Source organism: Equus caballus, chromosome X (genome assembly GCF_041296265.1).
Source record: "Equus caballus isolate H_3958 breed thoroughbred chromosome X, TB-T2T, whole genome shotgun sequence".
Lineage (NCBI taxonomy): Eukaryota > Metazoa > Chordata > Mammalia > Perissodactyla > Equidae > Equus > Equus caballus.
The window spans coordinates 105,920,792-105,941,528 of record NC_091715.1 but is presented as its reverse complement, the minus strand read 5'-3'; the positions used below and the strand labels follow the sequence as shown (position 1 = coordinate 105,941,528).

The window sequence follows — 20,737 nt, the reverse complement described above, 5'->3', positions numbered from 1 at the left end:
TTATCACGTATGTATCTATCAATCCATTTTACTTTATTGATATATTTAAAATAAATTGCCAATGTAAATATGTGTCCCCTAAGTACTTCAGTATGCATATTGTTAGACAGAATTAAATATTTATATTTTTTCTTTTGATGTAAATTTTGCACGCAATGAAATGTACAAATCTTAAGTATTCATTTGCTGACTTTTGACCAATATATACATCTTTCTAGTGATGTGTTGGTAAGTGTTTAACACCTAGCTCTCTAGAAACAAAAAAGGCTCTGATTTGTATTGTTTCCCATTTTGCATGATGTACATACTCCCACCATGGCTAATTTCAACCTACCAGTGTGTTATCACTGAACATGGAGTTAGGAAGATATGCACACAGTCATTGGATCATCTCCAGCACACCACTGCAACTGTGTAACCTAACCCCAATTAACACATAGAAGATTACCATCACTCCAGAAAGTTCCATCATATTACTTCTCAGTAATTCCCACCCAACCCTCCCAGAGACAACTAGTGTTTTAATTCTTTTCCACTATCGATTAGTTTTGTCTATTAGAACTTCAGGTAACTGAAACCATGCACTATGCATTCTTTGTCTGAGGCTTTTTAAACTTAGCATAACATTTTTGAGATTCATTCATATTGTGTGTATCAATAGTTTTTCCTTCTCTCTACAGCAAAATTTATTGGAAGAGTTTTCTATAATCCCTGTATTATTTCTCTAGGGCTACCATAACATGTTACTACAAATCTAGTGGCTTAGAACAACAGAAATTTATCTTCTCATGGTGGCTAGAAGTCTGAAATCAAGGTGTTGACTGGGCCATGCTCTTTCTGAAGGCTCTAGAAGAGGATCCTTCCTTGTCTCTTCCAGCTTCTGGTGGTTGCCAGCATTCCTTGGTGTTATAGATGCATTGTTCCAATCTCTGCCTTCGTCATCACATGACAGTCTCCCTGTGTCTGTGTCTTCATTTGGCCTTCTTATAAGGATGCTAGTCATTGGATTTAGGGACCACCCTAATCCAGTATGACCTCATCTTAACTAATTACATCTGCAAAAACCCTATTTCCAAATAAAGTCACATTCAGAGGCTCTTTATGGACATGAATTTTGAGGGTACACTATTCAACCCAGTACAATCTGCCCTCTGGCCTCCAAAAATTCATATCTCTCTCACATGCAAAATACATTCACCCTATCACAACATCCCCAAGAGTCTTAACCTATTCCATCATCATCTAAGTCCCCAATCTCATCTAAATATCAACTCAGAAAGTCTCAAGTCTCATTATCTAAATTGTTGAAATTAGATGTGACTCTGAGTGTATTCCATCCTTGCCAAAATTCCTCTCTGTCCAGAAACCTGTGAAACTAGACAAGTTATCTTCTTCCAAAATGCAGTGGTGAGACAGGTGTAGAATAGGCATTCCCATTCTGAAAGGGCAAAAAGGAAGGAATAAATGGATTACTGGTCTAAAGCAAGTTAGCAGCCCAGCAGGGCAAAATCCATTAGGTCTTAAGGCTGAGAGTGATGCTCTAGGCTCCTTGCTCTCTCCTCTGGCCCCCAGGAATGGCCTTACTCTCTGGGACAGCCCCACCCTCTCTGGCTTTTGCATTTGTGGCTTTGCCTGCCCTCAGAGTCATTCTTCCTTCATTTTGTCCTTTCTCTGTCACTTTCACACCAGACTGGCACTGTTTCTGCTGGAATAAAATTCTCAAAAACCTTGTCAGTCTCTCGTGTATGTCAGGAGATCCATACCATTCATACAAGATTTCTCCACAGATCCTTTGGATAACCCCTCCTCTATTCTTGGTTTCTGCTGAGATGGTTGGTCGGATCCATGAGTCACACAATTTCTTCAGTGACAGTTTGTCCAGCCACGTCATTGGTCCTGTTTCCAGAGCACACTCTCTAGATAGGCTGAGAATTCTCCAGATCATCAAGTGCTCTTCCCTTTTTTTAACAGATCCTTCCTCAATTTCTCTCTCTCCTCTCATTTTATTGTAAGCGTCAAGGAAAAACCAGGCTGCATTTTCCACACTTTTCTTGGAAGTCTCCTCAGCTAGATATTCAAGTTCATCACGTATAAGTTATACTTTCCACCTAACAGCAGAACTCAATTCAGCCAAGTTTCTGCCACTTTATGACAAAGATTACCTTTCTTCCAGTGTCCAATAACATGTTCATCATTTCCTTCTAAGGCCGCACCAGAAGCACTTTTAATGTTCATATCTCTAGCAACATTCTGTTCGTGATGATATATGTGTTCTCTAAGATGATAGAAACTTTCTCTACTGTCCTTTTTACTTCCTTCTGAGCATTCACCAGAACTGCTATTAACATCTATACTTCTACCAACAGTCTCTTCAAGGCAACCAACCTTTTTCTATCAAGCACCTCAGAAATTCTGCAGCCTCTATGCATTACTCAATTCCAAAGCCACTTCCACATTTTTAGATATTTGTTACAGCAGCACCCCATTTCTCAGTACGGAATCTATCTTCATTTCCTGGGGCTTCTGTAACAGTCTCACATGCTGGGTGGCTTAGAGCAACAGAAATTTATGCTTTCACAGTTCTAGAGGCTAGAAGTTCAAATCGAGATGTTGGCAAGGTTGATTCCTTCTGGAGGTTCCAAGGGAGAATCTGTTCCATGCCTCTCTCTTTGCTTCTAGTGGTGACTGGCAATCCTTGGCTTGGAGATGCATCACTTTGATCTGCTCCTGTCATCACATGACATTCTCCCTGTGTGTCTGTGTCTCTGTGTCTTCACATGGCTTCTTGAAAGGACACCAGTCATTGGATTTAGGGCCCACTCTAATCCAGTATGACCTCATCTTAACTAATTATATCTGCAACTGCTCTGTTTCCAAATAAGGTTACATTCTGAAGTTCCAGGTGAACATGAATTTTGGGGGGGGATACTGTTCAACCCAGTACACTCACTTATTTCTACTTCCTCACCTGTTATTTACTTTTTTAAAAACAATATTTTTTATAATCCCACAACTAGAAGGACGTGCAACTAAGATACACAACTGTGTACGGCGGGGTTTGGGGAGATAAAGCAGAAAAAAAAAGATAAAAAGATAAAAAATAAATAAAAACAATATTTTTTATAATGAAATGGATCATGCCAAAGAGTACTTAACACATATGTTCAGTCAGATCAAGAAAACATTGCCAATATTCTGAAAGTTTCTGTATGCCCATCAGAAATCACAATACCCTGCCCACCAGATATAACCACTGTCCTGACTTGTGATAACAATTTCTTCACTTTTCTTTATATTTTTACCACCTATTCATATAGCACTAGACAGTGTTTAGTTTCGCCTGTTTTTAGATGTCTTATCAATGAATTGTACTGTGTACTGAGTCTTCCCTTTCTACTTAACATTATATTTGTGAGATTTGTCCATATTGCAATGTATAGCCATATTTCATTCATTTTCATTGCAGTCTAGTATTCCCTTATGTGAACATACCAACATTTATTTATCCATTCTACTGTAGTTAGACATGGGAGTTGTTTCCATTTGGGGGGCTATAAGTATCAGTCCTGCTGTCATGATCATTCTTGTGCATGTTTCCTGGGACACCTGTGCAGGAGTTTCTCAGGGATTATAGACCTAGGAGTGGAATTAAGGTGTGAAGAGTTTGCACATCTTCAACTTTAATAAATGTTAACTCTTTTGTGAAGGGATTGTTCCAAGTTAAAATCCCACCAACCACGTGTGAAGGTTCTGGTTGCTCTATATCTTTGTCCACACTCAGTGTTGTCAGACTCCAGTCTGATGGGTATTTACTTGTATTTCATTGTATTCTTTTTACCCTTTCTTAATAATTAGCATTCATTTATATGACTTTTTATTCTTTTAGTCTTTAGTCAAGTGTTGTTTTCCTCAACCTTCTACTTTGAAAAATTTCAAACATGGAGAAAAATTGAAAGAATAGTACACCCACACCCTTCACAATTTGCCAATTGTTGGCATTCACCACATTTTCTTTACCTCTTCTCTTCCTCTATACAAGAATGTGTGTGTATGTAGTTTGTTTATTGCTAAGCTATTTGAAAGTAAGTTTCAGACATTAAGGGGTTTTACTCCTAAATACTTCATTATGTATCTCCTAAGAACATGGAAATTCTCCTGTATAATCACAGCATTATGGTCACTCTTAAGATATTTAACATTGTTATACTAATATTATCTAATATGCAGTTTGTATTTAGATTTCTCAATTTTAAATCCAGGATACAATCAAGGATCACACATTGCATTTAGTTTGCTTTAGAACAGTTCTCCTGTGTGTGTGTGTGTGCGTGTGTGTATGTGTGTGTCTATCTTTCAGGACATTGGCATTTTTCAGGAGTCTAGGTCTATATTGTTTGTTGGTTTCATTGTGGTTTTAATTTCATTTTCTCAATGTCTAAGGAGGTTGGAAATCATCTCACACATTTATTGACCATTCGGGTAGCCTCCTTTGTGAAATGGCTATTCAGTTCTTTTGCCCATTTGGCAAATGTGGAAATGTCTATTTCCTGCCTGAGTGTCTTTCCATCTGTTTGTATCTGTGTCCAGATGCAGACTTGGTTCAGAGGTCACTTTAGGCATGTATCAAAGCAATAACTCAGCCCCAAAGCCCTGGGATATGGCAGATCTCAGTGATTACTGCTTACCTTCAGTACTGCTACAGAGAAGAGGGAGCTAGGGAAGTGTGTGGTTATATGTCCTGAGTATTCTGTCTCCACATTTCTTCTCTAATATTACATGCGTTTGTTATAAATTTGTATAAGTTCTTTATGATCATGGATACTTGCTCTTTGTTGGTTATATGTGTGAAAATGTCTCTTGCCATTCTGTGGCTTATCATTCTACTGCCTTTATGGTGTCTTTTAATGAATAAAAGTTCTTCACTTTTATGTAATAAAATTTATTAATTTTTCTTTCCTACTTAATGCTTTTTGTGTTTTGATTAGCGAATCCTTCCCTACATGAGCTGAGGAAGATATTGTTCTTTATTCTAAAAGCTTTGTTTTTTGTCTTTCGCATTTAAGTCTTTAATCCACCTGGAGTTGATTTATGTGTATGGTATAAAGTAGAATTCCAGTTTCTTTTTTTTCATATAGATGACCCTCTATCCCAGTGCCATGTATTGAAAATGTTGTCCCTGCACTGTTATTGTATTGCTAGCTCTGTCATATATCAGGTGTTCATAACTGCATGGGTGTGTTTCTGGGTTCTCTCTTTTGTTCCTTTGATCTTTTGGGCTATTAGAATTAATATTACAGAGTTTAGCTTTTCAATGTCTTGATGTCTGGTACAAAAGAACAATTCCTTCCACTTTGTTCTTCTTCTTCAAAAGTGTTTTGTCTACTTTTGGCCCTTTGCTTTTCCATGGAAATTTTAGAATCAGCTTGACAAGTTACACACGCACACACACACACACACTCTCTCTCTCTCTCATGATTTTGATTAAGATGCCATCAAGTATTTAAATCAATTGAGGATGATTGACATATTTACAATATGAATCTTCAAATCTTCAAATGGGAATATGGTATATCTTTCCATTCATTTGTTCTTTAGTGTCTTTCAGTATATTTTTTCCATTTTCTATTCCTTCTAACATTTTGTGACTGAATAGTTTTTTTCTCTTAATTTTTAAACAGTTTTTGAGATATATAATTTACATGTGATGAAATTCACCTGTTGTAAGTTCTCAATTAGGTGATTTTTAGTAAATTTATTGAATTGTGCAGTCATCACTACAATCCAATTTTAGGACATTTCCATCACTCTACAAAATTCCCTTGAGCCTATTTGCAGTAAATCACTCCCATGTCTACCCCAAGCCTCTGTCTCTATGAATTTGTTGTTTCTAGATATTTCATATAAATGAAATCTTAGAATATGTGATCTTTGTAATCTGGCTTCTTTAAGATAGCATGATGTTTTTGAAATTTGCTTAGTTGTAGCATGTATCAACAATTTATTTCTTTCTATTACTAAATAGTTTTCTATTGTATAGGTATGCCACAATTTGTTTATCCATTTACCACTTGATGATGCTTGGACTGTTTTCACCTTTTGGCTGCTATGAATAATGCCATGAACATTCATGTCCAAGATTTTGTGTGGATATGTTTCCAATTCTCTTAAGTAAATGGAATTTCTGGGTTGTATGGTAACTATGTATAACCTTTTGAGGAACTGCCAAACTCTTTTCCAATATGATTGCACCATTTTAGTTTCTCATCGGCCACGTATTAGTGTTCCTACTTCTCTGCATCCTTGTCAACACTTATTACATATTTTTTCATTACAGCCATTCTAGTGGGTGTGTACTGATATCTCATTGTGGTTTGAATTTGAATTTCTGTAATAAAAAAATAGTCTTTAATACTTTTTCATGTCTTTGTTAGCCATTCATGTGTCTTCGGTGAAATGTCTATTCAAGTCTTTTACCCACTATTTGATTGGATATTGGTTTTCTTAGTATTGAGTGGTAAGAGTTCTTTATGTATTCTGAATATAAGCCCTTTATAAGTTATATGATTTGAAGTATTTCTTCCAGTCTGTAGCCTGTCTTTTTATTTTCTTAATGATGTCTTTTGATGTGCAACAGTTTTTAATTTTAATGAAGTTCAGTTTATCAATTTGGTTCTTTGTGCCTTGCACTTTTGGTGTCAGATCTAAGAAATCTTTGCTGAATTCAAGGCCAGAAAGATATTATCCTATGTTTTATTCTAGAAAATGTATAGTTGCAGCTATTACAGTTAGATCTGTTATCCATTTTGAGTTAATTTTTTGTGTGTGAGATAAAGGGTCCAAGTTCATATTTTTTGTATATGGATACCCAGTTGTCCCAACACTATTTATTGTAAAGACTACTATTTTCCCATTGAATTATCTTGACACCTTTGTGGAAAAATCAATTGACCGTAAATGTAGGGGTTTATTTCTGGACACTCATTTTGGTTCTATTGATCTATATGCCTATCCTTATGCTCTGAATCTCTTTACCTTTGTAGTAAGTTTTGAAATGAGATCGTATAACTCCTCCAACTTTGTTCCTCTTTTTCAAAATTGCTTTGGTTATTCTAGGTCCCTTTGTATTTCCATGTAAATTTTAGAAGCAGCTTGTCAATTTTTCTACAGAAAAGCCTACTGCAATTTGATAAGGATTGTGTTGAATCTGTAATTCAATTTGGGGAAATTACCATTTTAATAATTTTGAATATTCTAGTCCATGAACATGGAATGTCACTTCCTTTATTTAGAGCTTCTATAATTTACTTCAGCCATGTTTTGTAGTTTTCAGTTTACAAATATTATACTTCTTTTATTAATTTCTAAATATTTTATTTGATTTAATGCTCTTGTAAATAGAATTGTTTTCTTATTTCATTTTCTGAGTGTTGCATGCAAGTATATAGAAATACAGTTGATTATTGTATATCGATCTTATATTTCGTGACGAAACTCTTATTAGTTCTAGTAGTTTTACTGTGATATCTTAGGATTGTCTATGTAGATAATCATGTTCCCTATGAATAAACATAGTTTTCCTTCTTCCTTTCCAATCTAGATGTCTTTTTTGCCTCCTTGCACTGTCTAGAACTTTCAGTACAATATTTAATGGAAGTGGTAAGAGCAAACATCCTTGCCTTGTTCGCAGTCTTAGGGGGAGAACATTCATTTTTAACTATTAACCATGATCCGAGCTCTAGGTTTTTTGTACATGCTCTTTAGCAGTATAGTACATTACTTTTCTATGGGTTCTGTATCTAATTACCATAAACTTAGTGGCTTAAAGCACCACAGATTTCTTCTCTTACAGTTCTAGAGGTCAGAAGTCCTGAAAGCAAGCTGAGCACAGGATTGCATTTCTTCTGGAGTTCTGTAGAAGCCTTTTCCAGCTTCTGAAATCTCCCTGCATTCCTTTGCTCATGGCTCCTTCCTCACATTACTCCAACCTCTACATCCATCATTACATCTCCTACTCTGTCTCTGACCCTCCTGCTTCCTTCTCATAAGGAACCTTGTGATTACGTTGGGCCTACCTGCATAATCCAGGATCATCTCCCTATCTCAAACTCTGGAATTTCATCATATCTGCAAAGTCTCTCCTGCTGTGTAACATTTTCACAGATCCCAGGGATTAGAGTGTAAACATCTTGCAGTGTCATTCAGCCTACCACATGCAGATTGAGGACGTTCCCGTCTATTCCTAGTTAGTTGAGGGTTGGAGTTTTTTTAATCATGAATAGGTGTTGGATTTTGTTTAATGCTTTTTCTGCACCTACTGTAGATCTTGTGCTTTAAGGTTTTAATCTAGTAATATGATGTATTATGTTAATTGATTTTTAGTTGTTAAACCAATCTTTCATTCCTGGGATAAATCTCACTTATATGTATATAATCATTTATATATGTTACTGGATTAGGCTTGCTAATGTTTTGTTAAGAATTTTTGTGTCTGTGTTCATAAGGGATATGGGTCTGTGGTTTTCTTTGCTTGCGATGTCTTTGTTTTGCTTTGGTTTCAGTGTAATGCTGACATCATAGAATACATTGGACACTATTCCCTCCTGCTCTAGTTTCTGAAAGTGTTTGTGCAGAATTGATATTATTTCTTTAAATATTTGATAGAATTCACCAATGAAGCCATCTGGACCTGGACTTTTCTTTGTGGGCAGTTTGTTGATAATTAAACCTCTTTACTTATTATAGGTTTATTCAGCTGTTCTCTTTCTTCTTGAATCTGTTTTAGTAATTTGTATCTTTCTATGAACTTCTCCATTCATCTAAGCTTTCTAATTTGTTGGCCTAAAGCCATTTATAATATTCCCTTATAGTCATTTCTATTTCTATAGGGTCAGTAATGATGTCTCCTCTTTAATTCTTGATTTTAGTCATTTTTGTCTTCTCTCTTATTTTCTTTTTTTTTTTGTATTTTATTTTTTCCTTTTTCTCCCCAAAGCCCCCCAGTACATAGTTGTATATTCTTCGTTGTGGGTCCTTCTGGTTGTAGCATGTGGGACGCTGCCTCAGCGTGGTTTGATGAGCAGTGCCATGTCCCTGCCCAGGATTCGAACCAACGAAACACTGGGCCGCCTGCAGCGGAGTGCACAGACTTAACCACTCGGCCACGGGGCCAGCCCCTTCTCTCTTATTTTCTTGATCAGTCTAGTGAAGAGTTTGCCATTTTCTTAACCTTTTCAAAGAACCGGCCTTTGGTTTTACTGATTTTCTTTACTTTTCTTTTGCACTGATTTATTCCTTAGTCTTTATTATTTTTTTTTTTTTCCTTCTCCTTGCTTTGTGTTTAGTTTGCTCTTTTTCTAGTTTCCTAAGTTGGAAGCTCAGGTTGTAGATTTGAAACCATTCTTTTCTGATACAGATGTTTAAAGCTGCAAATTTCTCTTTGAGCATTGTTTTAGCTACATCCATAAATTTTTTTATTTATTTTGTTTTGTTTTGCTTTTAAAGATTGGCACCTAAACTAACAACTGTTGCCAATCTTTTTTTTCCTGCTTTTTCTCCCCAAATCCCCCTGGTACATAGTTGTATATCTTAATTGCAGGTCCTTCTAGTTGTGGCCCATGTGGGACACCACCTCAACATGGCCTGATGAGCGGTGCCATGTCCGCACCCAGGATCCGAACTGGCAAAACCCTGGGCCGCCGCAGCAGAGCATGCAAACTTAACCACTCAGCCATGGGGCTGGCCCCCTATACACCCATAAATTTTGATATGTTGTATTTTCATTTTCATTTAGTTCAAAATATTTTTTAAATTTCCTTTGTGAGTTACATGACCTATGGGTTTTTACAAGTATGTTGTTTAATTTCCAAATATTTGTGTTTTCCCGGATTTCTTCCAGTAGTGGATCTCTAATGTGATTCTGTTGTGGTCAGAAAAATACTTTACATGATTTCAGACTTTCTAAATCTTTTGAGACATATTCCCACCTTGGGGCCATCACTCTAATATCAGCATTATGGATTCCCTCACTTTCTTTGTCTTTTCTCAAATGTCACCTTCTCAATGAGACCTACCTAGACCAACATTAAAATTGCAACCACCACCACTACCACCCTCTAGCACTTCCAGTCACCCCTTACACTGTTGTATTTTTTCTTTTTCATAGCACTTATAACCTTCTAACATACCATATAATTCACTGAGCTCTATAAAGGTAGTGATCTTTGTTTTGTTTATTGATGTATTTCAAGAACCTAGAATAGTATTTTGATCATAATATAATAGTCACTGAATAAGTATTTTTGAGTGTATACATTAGTATATTCATCCACTTGATCATATGTAGCTGACATTTTTTCACTTTGCTTGGAATATGTTATTTCATTATATAAACTTGCTATGGTTTTATAATTGATTCTTCTTAGATGGACATTTATATTTTTGCTACTTTCAGGTTATTATAAATAGAATTGATCTAAACATTATGATTGTATCCTGGTAGACATATGCTCAAATTATCTTGAGTATATATGTAGGCGTGGAATTGGTGGGACATCTTATGTGCATATATTCAACATTAGTAGATAATGTCATAGTGATTTGCACTGTGGCTGCACATTCCTACCAGCAGTGTATGAAGGTTCCATTTGCTCTACAATCTCACTGACGTGATATTGCCGTTCTCTTTAATTTTTTGCCAATATGGCAGTTTTTTATTAATATTTCATTCCTTTTTAATTAGCATTTCCCTGAATTCTAATATTGTTGAGCACTTTTACATATATTTGTTAGCTATGTGTATTTCCTCTTTTGTGAGGTACATTTTCAATCTTTTGCTCGTTTTCCTAATGGTTGCGTTCTTTATCAGTGCAGCAAATATCTTTTCCCATTTTGTGACTTTTCTATCCCTTTATGATGTTTTCGATGAACAGAAGTTTTCAAGTTTAATGTAGTTGAATGTGTTAATATTTTCCTTAACGGTTAGTGCTTTTTGGGTCTTAAGAAATCTTTCCATAAATATTCTTATACCTTGCTGGTGGAAGTGCAGAATAGTATGACTCTTATTGAGTAGAATTTAGCAAGATATAGAAAAATTACATACACATTCACCCCTTCTCAGCAATGCCACCTCTTGGAATCTGTTTTAAAGATGTACTGGAAAAATACAAAATTCTGTAAGCACAAGGCTGTTTGTTAGGGCATTATTCATAACAAGAAAAAAGACTCGATGCAACACCAGTGTGCATCAGTCAGGGAGCACTTGAATAAACTATGGTACATCCACCCAGTAGTGTACCATGCAGCTATAAGAAGAAAGGAGACGAGCTCTACAGATTAATATGGAGTTTTCTCCAGGATATATTGTTAAGCACAAAAAAGTAAGTTGCAGAACAGTGTTTATAGTAAGTTACCTTTTATGTAGGAGAGGGATGTAACTAATGAATTATATATGTGTTGTATGTGTGTGCCTATTTGCTTATATTTTCAAAAAAGAAACAAGGGAACCATAAAGCCAGAACCTAACAAAAATTATTATTTATGGGGAAAGAAAGGAATGGGTTGAAGGGGACAGAGATGGAAGTGAGACTTCTGTGAAGGTACTATATAACACAGTTTTCACTTTAGACCCATGTAAATGTTTTGCATAATTTAAAAGAATTAATCAAAAAGGGAAAAAAATCAATCCCTAAAATTCATAAACACCCTGAAGCAAATGAACCTAACTATAAATAAGATTGGTAGCATAACCATACAGAGAAAACAATTATTTAAAGTGACTTTAAAACAGTATTTGCACATTCCTAGTAGGATATATTTTAAGGACAAATGTACCTGCAAAGAAATGTAAAACCATTCAGTAGTGTTATTGTTGATAGTCATATTGGTATTTTATTGACATTTTAAAATTCTATATATTGTAGGAAAAAGCTAATAAATAATTTTGTTAATATCATTAAGAGCCAATATTTTAAGCATATGTGAAAAGAGATACAAGTCTGAAATCAAGGAGTTTAAGTAAAAACCTTATAATCTTAAATTTTAAATGGAAATACCAGTATGAACTCATGATTTATTTTTCTCTTAAAAAAATCTCCTAGCTTTGTTCACTAAAAAGGCCTAGAAGCAACAATAACCCAATAGCTGTGAACACACCTAGCAATACATCGTGGTTGCTAAATACTATTTTCTACTAAAAAGGGCCAGGCGTCCTTGGAGAAACATTCCAGGTTTGAGTCAGGAAACATGCAAAATGAATTTGGGACATCTTACTGTGCCAGAAAACTGGAAAGCAATTTGAAGGGACTCTCACTGGTCCCAAGTGAGATAATTTGACCACTAAAAAGAATAATGACTACATTTAATTGAAACACATCAAATATATGGAGATACATGATCTCACAATTATACGAAGAATAATCATTGGTCACCAGTGGACATTTCTAAGGTACCAACACATTACTCTCAAAGTTGGTAAATAATGGGAGAAAAATCAAGCGTTTATCTTCCCTTTCCTATATAAACTGTATGTAGGGAAACCAAATAGCTGACGACGGTAAGTTCATAATAGAATTCCAGATAATAAATACAAAAGAAATAATAGAACTAGGGGAACCTCATTTTACAACTTTTAATAAATTAATAGATCTAGGCAATGGTCGGATGCAAAACCCATTAGGTGAAAGGTAAATGGGAAAACTTCATGATGGAGGGATCGGGTTAATAACACCTGAATCCACTGATCAATTTCAGCATCACTAAAAATGGGACCACCAAACATTATGTGCCCTATGACATGATGTAATAGGATGTACACATCTATCTATGGAGGATTCTTGCCTAAAATATTAAACCTGAATCTCATCCAGCCACTAGATCAGCATTATCCAATGCAACTTTCTACAGTGATGTAAATGATCTTTCTTCTGCCTAATATGGTCTCCACTAGCAACATGTGGCTGTTGAGCATTTGAAATGTGACTAGTTTAACTGAGAAACTGACATTTAAAAAATTAAATAGATTAGTGTGGCCAGTGGCTACTGTATTAGATAGCATAGCTCTATATTTAACTGCCAGTTTGTAAGAAATACAGGGGATTGAGGAACAAGTTAAACAATACCACAAGGAACAATTATTCAAATTCATTTGTTCAATTAAAAAAATGGTGTGGTTCCTCTAATAAATCAATGAAATGGGGGGAAAATGGGTTGGAGGGGTGGGAAATTAGGGATACTGTTTTAAAATAAAAGAGGCTTAAGAGATATAATAGCCAAAGGCTGGTTTAGATCTTGAATTGAACAAGCAAGTGTAAAAAGCTGTCTTATCAGGGACATTTGAATATGCACTCTGTAGTAGATGATACTAAGGAATTATTATAATTTTGTGAAGTGTGATAATGCTACACTGGTTACATTTTTCAAATGTCTTTGTCAGTTAGGTATAAGTACTTTCATGACCCGGAGAGTGAGCACCTTCTTAAATTTTGCACCCCAGGTGCCTCACTTACCTCACCATAGTTCCGGCGTTCTTTCAGAAGCACTGTAATAACATAGCTATATATTATTGTAATTTGTCACAGGTTGTAAACACCTGCCCCAGCAGAGTTTCTATGTCTGAGATCCAAGATTTAATTTTTATTTATTTGTCAAAGATTGTATTGGTAGGCTTTGTAGAACTTCCCTATCTCTTTGTCTTGATCCAGATGAACCCCAAAAGAAGAACAAAGGTGATCCCATGAACAACCTGGAAAGTTTTTACCAAGAGATGATAATGAAAAAACGTCTTGAAGAGTTCCAACTTATGAGAGGTGAACCCTTTGCTTCCCACTCACTGGTCTCAGCTACATCAGTGGGAGATAGTGGCACAGCTGAGAACCCGTCATTACTCCAGGACAAGGGGAAACAGGCAGCACAGGGTAAAGGTCTCAGTCTCCATGTGACAAAAGTTATTGATAATTCACCTGAGCAGTGTTGGACTGGGCCTAAGAAGCTGACGCAGCCAATAGAATTTGTCCCAGAAGATGAGATCCAGAGAAATCGTTTGTCAGAGGAAGAGATCCGAAAAATTCCTATGTTTTCTTCATATAATCCAGGGGAGCCAAACAAGGTATAGGTCAAACCAAGAAAAAAAAATGGGTTGTTTTCATTTTTATTTACCTCTACCTAAAGTAATACTTTTAAATTAGCTTTGATTATACCAAAGAATCATGACATAGGCACAGTGATTATGTATTTCCTTAACCTTGACTATTCGTTCTCTGTATACTATATAAGTAGCATATTTCCTATGACGTTCTTTGTGGTTTTCTAAGGTCCTAAGCTACCCTTAGAATTTTAAAGAAATGTTGATGAGACTCTAGTCCATACCTATTAGAAGCCCCAAATTGAAGGAAAAGTAACCTCTAATGTCCTGGGCTAGTAGTAAATCAAGTAGTATTCATAAGACCACCATATCTGGTAGCCATAGTGCCTCTGGAATTAGTCAATAAATAATTGACTACCTGGTTGTGAGTAGGGTTTACTGTTATCACATGAGTTTTCTCTTCAGAATGCTCCACCTGGCTTTCATATGATATATGACTTAAGTTGCTGGTAGCTAAGCAGCAAAATGAAAGCACAGGGCCTCTCAGCCTTGAGAAATTGGCACATATCTAAGTAAAGTTGTAAATAATCCTTGTGTTATTGATCAGATCATTATTTCACATTCATGATATATGTTATACCCAGAATGGAAAACTTCATTATCATGTCACACAAAGAGGCAACACTAGTCCCTGGAGCATATGCTTGCTTTTATCTAATTTAAAAAATAAAACCAAAACCATAATATTAGCTTCTGACTGTCCCTGAATTTTAATAAAAAAAGGCATTGTAGGTGAGGGATATTAAAACAGTTTCCTCTGAGCGATTCCATTTTTAATATATTCCTGCTGTTAGTGCAAGGGTAGCTTGGTTTTTTTATTATGAAATATGACTAATATACAAATAGTTATAGAGAATAATACAGCAAACACCTTTGTACCCAGCCAACCATCTTTATTAATTCTTAATAGTTTCCATATTTGCTTAATTAAAAAAATAATAAAGCCTTATAGGGACACCTGAAGACTTCCATGTCTCCCTCACCAATTTCATTCCCCTTTCTTCTTTCCAGAGGTAACCACTATCTTGAATTTGCTATTCATTGTTCCCTTGCATGTTTTTATATGTTTACTGCATATCTATATATTTATAAATAACATAGTTTTACATATTTTAAACCTATATAGATGATATACTTTACATATCCTTCTACACCTTGCTTTTTGACTCAATATACATAATGTTTTTGAAATTTATTTCTAGTGTTAAAAGGAACTATGTAGCATTCCATTGTAGAAATATACTATAATTCATTTATCCATTCTCCTGAAGATTTTTTCTTTTCATTTTTTGCTATTACAGACAATTCTGCAACAAACATTATTGCATTATTGTATATATCTCCTGTTGCACATGTAGAAGAGTTTCTCTAGGATAGTTTTTCAAACTTTAGGTTGCAATTAGTAGGTCACAACCAGCAATTTTTTTTAATGAAATGAAATAGAATAGAATAGAAAATATCAAAGTGCATTCCATAGAGTAAGAGTAATTACTGTTTCTTGAAACTTCTGTTTTGTGTGTGTGTGTGTGTGAGTGAAATCTACATAATGTAAAATGCATTTCTTCCTATAGACCTTAGTAAAAAAAGTTGGAAAAATATTGCTCTGTTGAAGTGATTCTCAAAAGTTAGTGTGTACCAGAATGACCTGGAAAGCTTGTTAAAACACAAATTGCTGGGTTTCACCCGTAGAATCTTTTATTCAGTAGATTTGGAGTAGGGCCTGAGAATTTGCGTTTCCAACAATTCCTAGGAGATGCTGATGCTGCTGGTCTGAGAGTGACATTTTAAGAATCACTATTCTAGATTACATATTTAGGAGTGAAATTACTGTGATATAGGGTATATATATCTTCAACTCCATGAGCAGAGCTTCAGAAATCTGTTTCACATCTTTGCCAAGACTTTGTAGCATTAGACTTTTAATTTTTTGCAAGCCTAATATATTTAAAAGGTATCTCATTGTTTTAATTTGCATGTTCCTGATTTCTGGTGAAGTTATGCATGTATTCAGACATTTATTAACCTTTCAGGAACCTTCTGTGAGTTGCCTGTTCCATTTCTTTGCCCATTATTTGATTGTTTAGTTTTACATATTATTTATAGAGATTATTTTAAAATTCTGGATACAAACCCTTGCTGCTTATTTAGCAAATATATCCTCCCAGTGGGTGGCTTGTGTTTTTAACATTGTTTCTGATATCTTTTGTTAAGGAGAATCTTTCATTTTAATGTAATCAAATCATCAGTATTTTATCTGACTATTGGTGTGTTTTGAGTCATTTTAAGGAAATCTTTCCCTACAAATTAATAAGAAAAACACAAACAGCCCAATGAAAATGACCAGAAGATATGAACAGGCAATTCACAGAGGAGAAAACATGAACGGCCAATTAACTTATGAAGTCTCATTAGTAATCAAAGAAATGCAAAATAAAGCTACAATGAGACACCATTTAATACCCAGGATGTTGACATACGTTTAAAGGCCTGACAATGCCAAGTGTTGATGAACATATGGAGCAGTAAGAACTCTCAGATACTGCTGGGTGGATGTAAATGAATACAACCACTTTTAAGAACATTGTGGCATTATCTAGTAAAATGGAAGATGCTCATACAGTATAAGTCAGCAATCCCACTCCTGAGTATCTATCCTAGAGGAACTCTTACACATGCACATTAGGAAATAAGGTTGCTCACAGTAGCATTGTTTATAAAGAGCATACATGTTCATCAGCAAGAGAATGGATAAAGCATGGTATGTTAATAAAATAGAATACTATACAGTAGAGAAAATGAATAAAACAGAGCTATAGGTATCAACATAGGATGAAACTCCTAAACATAATGTTATACGAAAAAATCTAGTTGCAAACTTCTGGTTTCAGCTCCAACATGTAAAGCGCTTGGAAATCATCACTCCTGTCTTACAACAAGAAACACAGCTGAACAGACTAAAAATCAATGACTTTTCATGGACTCATCAGAGAATTGAAGTCACCAAGCAAACTGCAACCCCAAAATCTGGAGAGAGAGGCAATTACAGAGAATTACAGCCCAGATCTGCTAATTAGGAGCAGAAGGCACTGGAGTCATAAACTGTTAGGAACACTTGAGTGGTAACTTGGACAAATTGCTAGAGGCAAACTTTAGATTAGTATTTAAGTGACAAAGTCCTGGGGGCCACAGTCTAGGGGGACACTCATATTTTTGTGACTTTTACTTCCAGAACACCACTAGGTTCTCAAGTTGAAGAACCAAGAAAAATTCTCCTGTTCCTGGCATGAGGAAGGGAAAAGTAATCATTCTGAAATACACTCAGAGCTTCTACCTAATGAAGGGCTATCCAGCAAGTTAAACAGCTGTACCAAAGCCTTATCCAGTGTGGGAGAGGGGAAATTATCCAATCCCAGACCCCTGTAGCCTTTTTGTCTCATCTCAGAGAGAGAGAGAGAAAGCTGTGAAACATTTATACAGGTTACAAACTGGGGACACAGACACACTGAAAGAATGAGACTTAATTATAGAATTGTAGAATGTTTCCGCTTACCCCACAACTTACTACTACCACATCAACAGGGCTTCACTATAATAACTGTGGATTACAGCTGAAAGGCTTGCAAGGCTCAGACTCTATTCAAGAAGTGTATAGGGAAAGCCAGAGAAAACAGGGGAGATAAAAACAAGGACATTAGAGGAAATTGAAACCTCTGACACCTACAGCTAGAGCAAACATTAAACACAGCCCAACTCCTGGCCAGATTAACATGAAACCGCGCACTAATGGCCTGTTTACCTCAGTTCCTGTTACATTATGCATCATATCTGGCTTTCAACAAAAAAGAAATTATAAGGCATGCTAAAAGAAAAACCACAGCCACAAGAAAGAAAACATGCATCAGAGCCAAACTCAGATACGACACAGGTTTTCGAATGATCACATATATGGAATTTAAAATAACTATGATTAGTATGCTAAAGAGTCTATTAGAAATAGTATACAATATGCAAGAAACGATGTGTAATGTAAGCAGAGAGATGGAAACTCTAAGAAAAAATCAAGAAGTGATGCTAGAAATCAAAAACACTAATAACAGAAGTGATGCCTTTGATAGGCTCATCAGTAGATCAGGTACAGCCAAGGAAAGAATCAGTAAGCTTAAAGGCATGTCAATAGAAACTTCCCAAACTGAATTGCAAAGAGAAAAAAAGACTGAAAAAATGGAACAGGGTATCCAAGAACTATGGGACAATTTCAAAAGGTGTAACGTACACATTTTTGGAATACCAGAAGGAGAAAAGGGAAAGGAGCAGAAGAAGTATTTGAAGTAAGAATGGCTGAGAATTTTCCAAAATTAATGACTGACACTAGAAAACAGATCCAGGATCTGAGCAGAGATAAATACCAAAAAATAAACCTAAGCATATCATCTTCAAACACAGAAAACTGAAGACAAAGGAAATCTTGAAAACAGCCAGAGAAAAACACTTTTCCTATAGTAGAACAAGGGTAAGAATTACATTGGATTTCTCATCAGAAACCATGCAAACAAGAGAGTAGAGTGAAATATTTAAAATTTTGAAGGGAAAAAACCACCCACCTAGAATTCTATATCCAGCAAAATGATCCTTCAAAAGTGAAGGAAATGGGCCGGCCCCGTGGCCGAGTGGTTAAGTTTGCACGCTCTGCTTCAGCGCCCCAGGGTTTCACTGGTTCAGATCCTGGGTGCGGACATGGCACCACTTGTCAGGCCATGCTGAGGTGGCGTCCCACGTGCTACAACTAGAAGGACCTGCAACTAAAGTATACAACTATGTACTGGGGGGTTTGGGGAGAAAAAGCAAAAAAAGATTGGCAACAGTTGTTAGCTCAGGTGCCAATCTTAAAAAAAAAGTGAAGGAAAAATAAAGACTTTATCAGACAAAAAAATAACTGAAGAAATTTGTCACCAGTAAACCAGCCTTATAAGAAATGTTTTTAAAAAAAGTTCTCCAAAGAAAAATGATGTACATCAGAAAATCAGATCTCTATAAAGAAATGAAGAGCATAGGAGAAGGGATATATGAAGGTAAAATAAAATCTTTTATTTTCTTATTTTAAGTGATCTAAAAGAGTTCAAAGTAATAATAGCAATGAGTTAGGTAATTTTAGCATATATGGATAAGTGAAATGAATAGCAGAAATGTTATAAGGGGTAGAAGAGAGGAATTAGTATGTGGTATATATAACTGTTGTAAGGTTTCTGCACTACCTGTGAAGTGGTATAGTGTTATTTGAGAGTGGACTTAGAATAGTTGTAAATGTATATTGCAAACTCTAAGGCAACCACTAAAAATTAATAAAAAGTGTAATTGATAAGCTAAAAGAGGAGTGAAAGTGGAATCAGATAAAATTATACCCATACTCTAAAATCTTTTCCAGAAAATAGAAGCAAAGTGAACACTTTCTGACTCATTTTATGAGACCAACCTTAATACCAAAACCAGATAAAGACATTACAATAAAGAAAGGCTGCAGACCAATATCTCATGAGCATAGATGCAAAAATATTTCCTAAATATTAGGAAAATCTAAATATTTTATTGAAATTTTTTATTATATTTCTTTTTATTTATTATTATTATTATTATTATTATTGTGTGTGTGAGAGAGAGAGGAAGATTTGCTCTGAGCTAACATCTGTACCAATCTTCCTCTACTTTGTATGCGGGATGCTTCCACAGCATGGCTGATGAGTGGAGTAGGTCGGCACCTGGGATCTGAACCCACGAACCTGGGCTGCCGAAGTGGAACAGGCAGAACCCTAAGTACTTGGCCACAGGGCTGGCCCCTAATTGAAATACTTTCATCGAAAAGTTGAGTTATTAGGAAATCAAATCCAACAATGTGTCCAAAGAATTATATATCATGATCAAATGGGATTTATTCCAGGTATCTAAGGCTGGTTCAACACTTGAAAATCAGTGTAAGCCATGGCATCAAGAGACTAAAGAAGAAAAATCACGTTATTATTTCAATTGATGTATAAAAAGCATTTGACAAATCCAACACCCACTAATGACAAAAATTCTCTGCAAACTGAGAAGAGAGAAGAACATCCTCAACTTGATAAAGAATATTTTCAAAACCATACAACTAACATCATACTTAATAAGTGAGGATAACTTATAAGTGAGGATAGCAACGTTGGAGGATACAAGGTTTATATACAAAGGGCAATTGCTTTCCTATATAACAAGAAATGAGCAATTGAAACTGAAATTAAAAACACAACACTATGTACAGTAGCACCACAAAATAGTGAAATATTTGGGTATAAATCTAACAAAATATGTGTAGGTTCTATATGCAGAAAACTATAAAACCCTGGTGAAAAAGAAAATCTAAATAAATGCAGAGATATCCTGTGTGCATGGAATGGAAACCTTAATATTGTTAAGATGCCAATTCTTCCCAAATTGACATAAGGATTCCACATAGTGCCAACAAAATTCCAGCAAACTATTTTGTGGATATAGACAAACTGATTCTAAGTTTATATGGAAGGACAAAAGATCCAGAATACCCAACACAATACTGAAAAAGAAGAATAAGAACAA

General features: G+C 35.5%; 1 protein-coding gene across 4 annotated transcripts in view; it reads left to right on the top strand.

Moving 5' to 3' along the window:
• RBM41 (RNA binding motif protein 41) overlaps positions 1 to 20,737 on the top strand; it is a 62,379-nt gene that overhangs the window by 19,601 nt on the left and 22,041 nt on the right. For all 4 annotated transcript variants that reach the window (XM_023634190.2, XM_001492804.6, XM_070257967.1 and 1 more), the window contains one exon: positions 13,698 to 14,101. In XM_023634190.2, the coding sequence (XP_023489958.1) occupies positions 13,698 to 14,101 (404 nt within the window). The remainder of the gene's footprint in view (positions 1 to 13,697; positions 14,102 to 20,737) is intronic.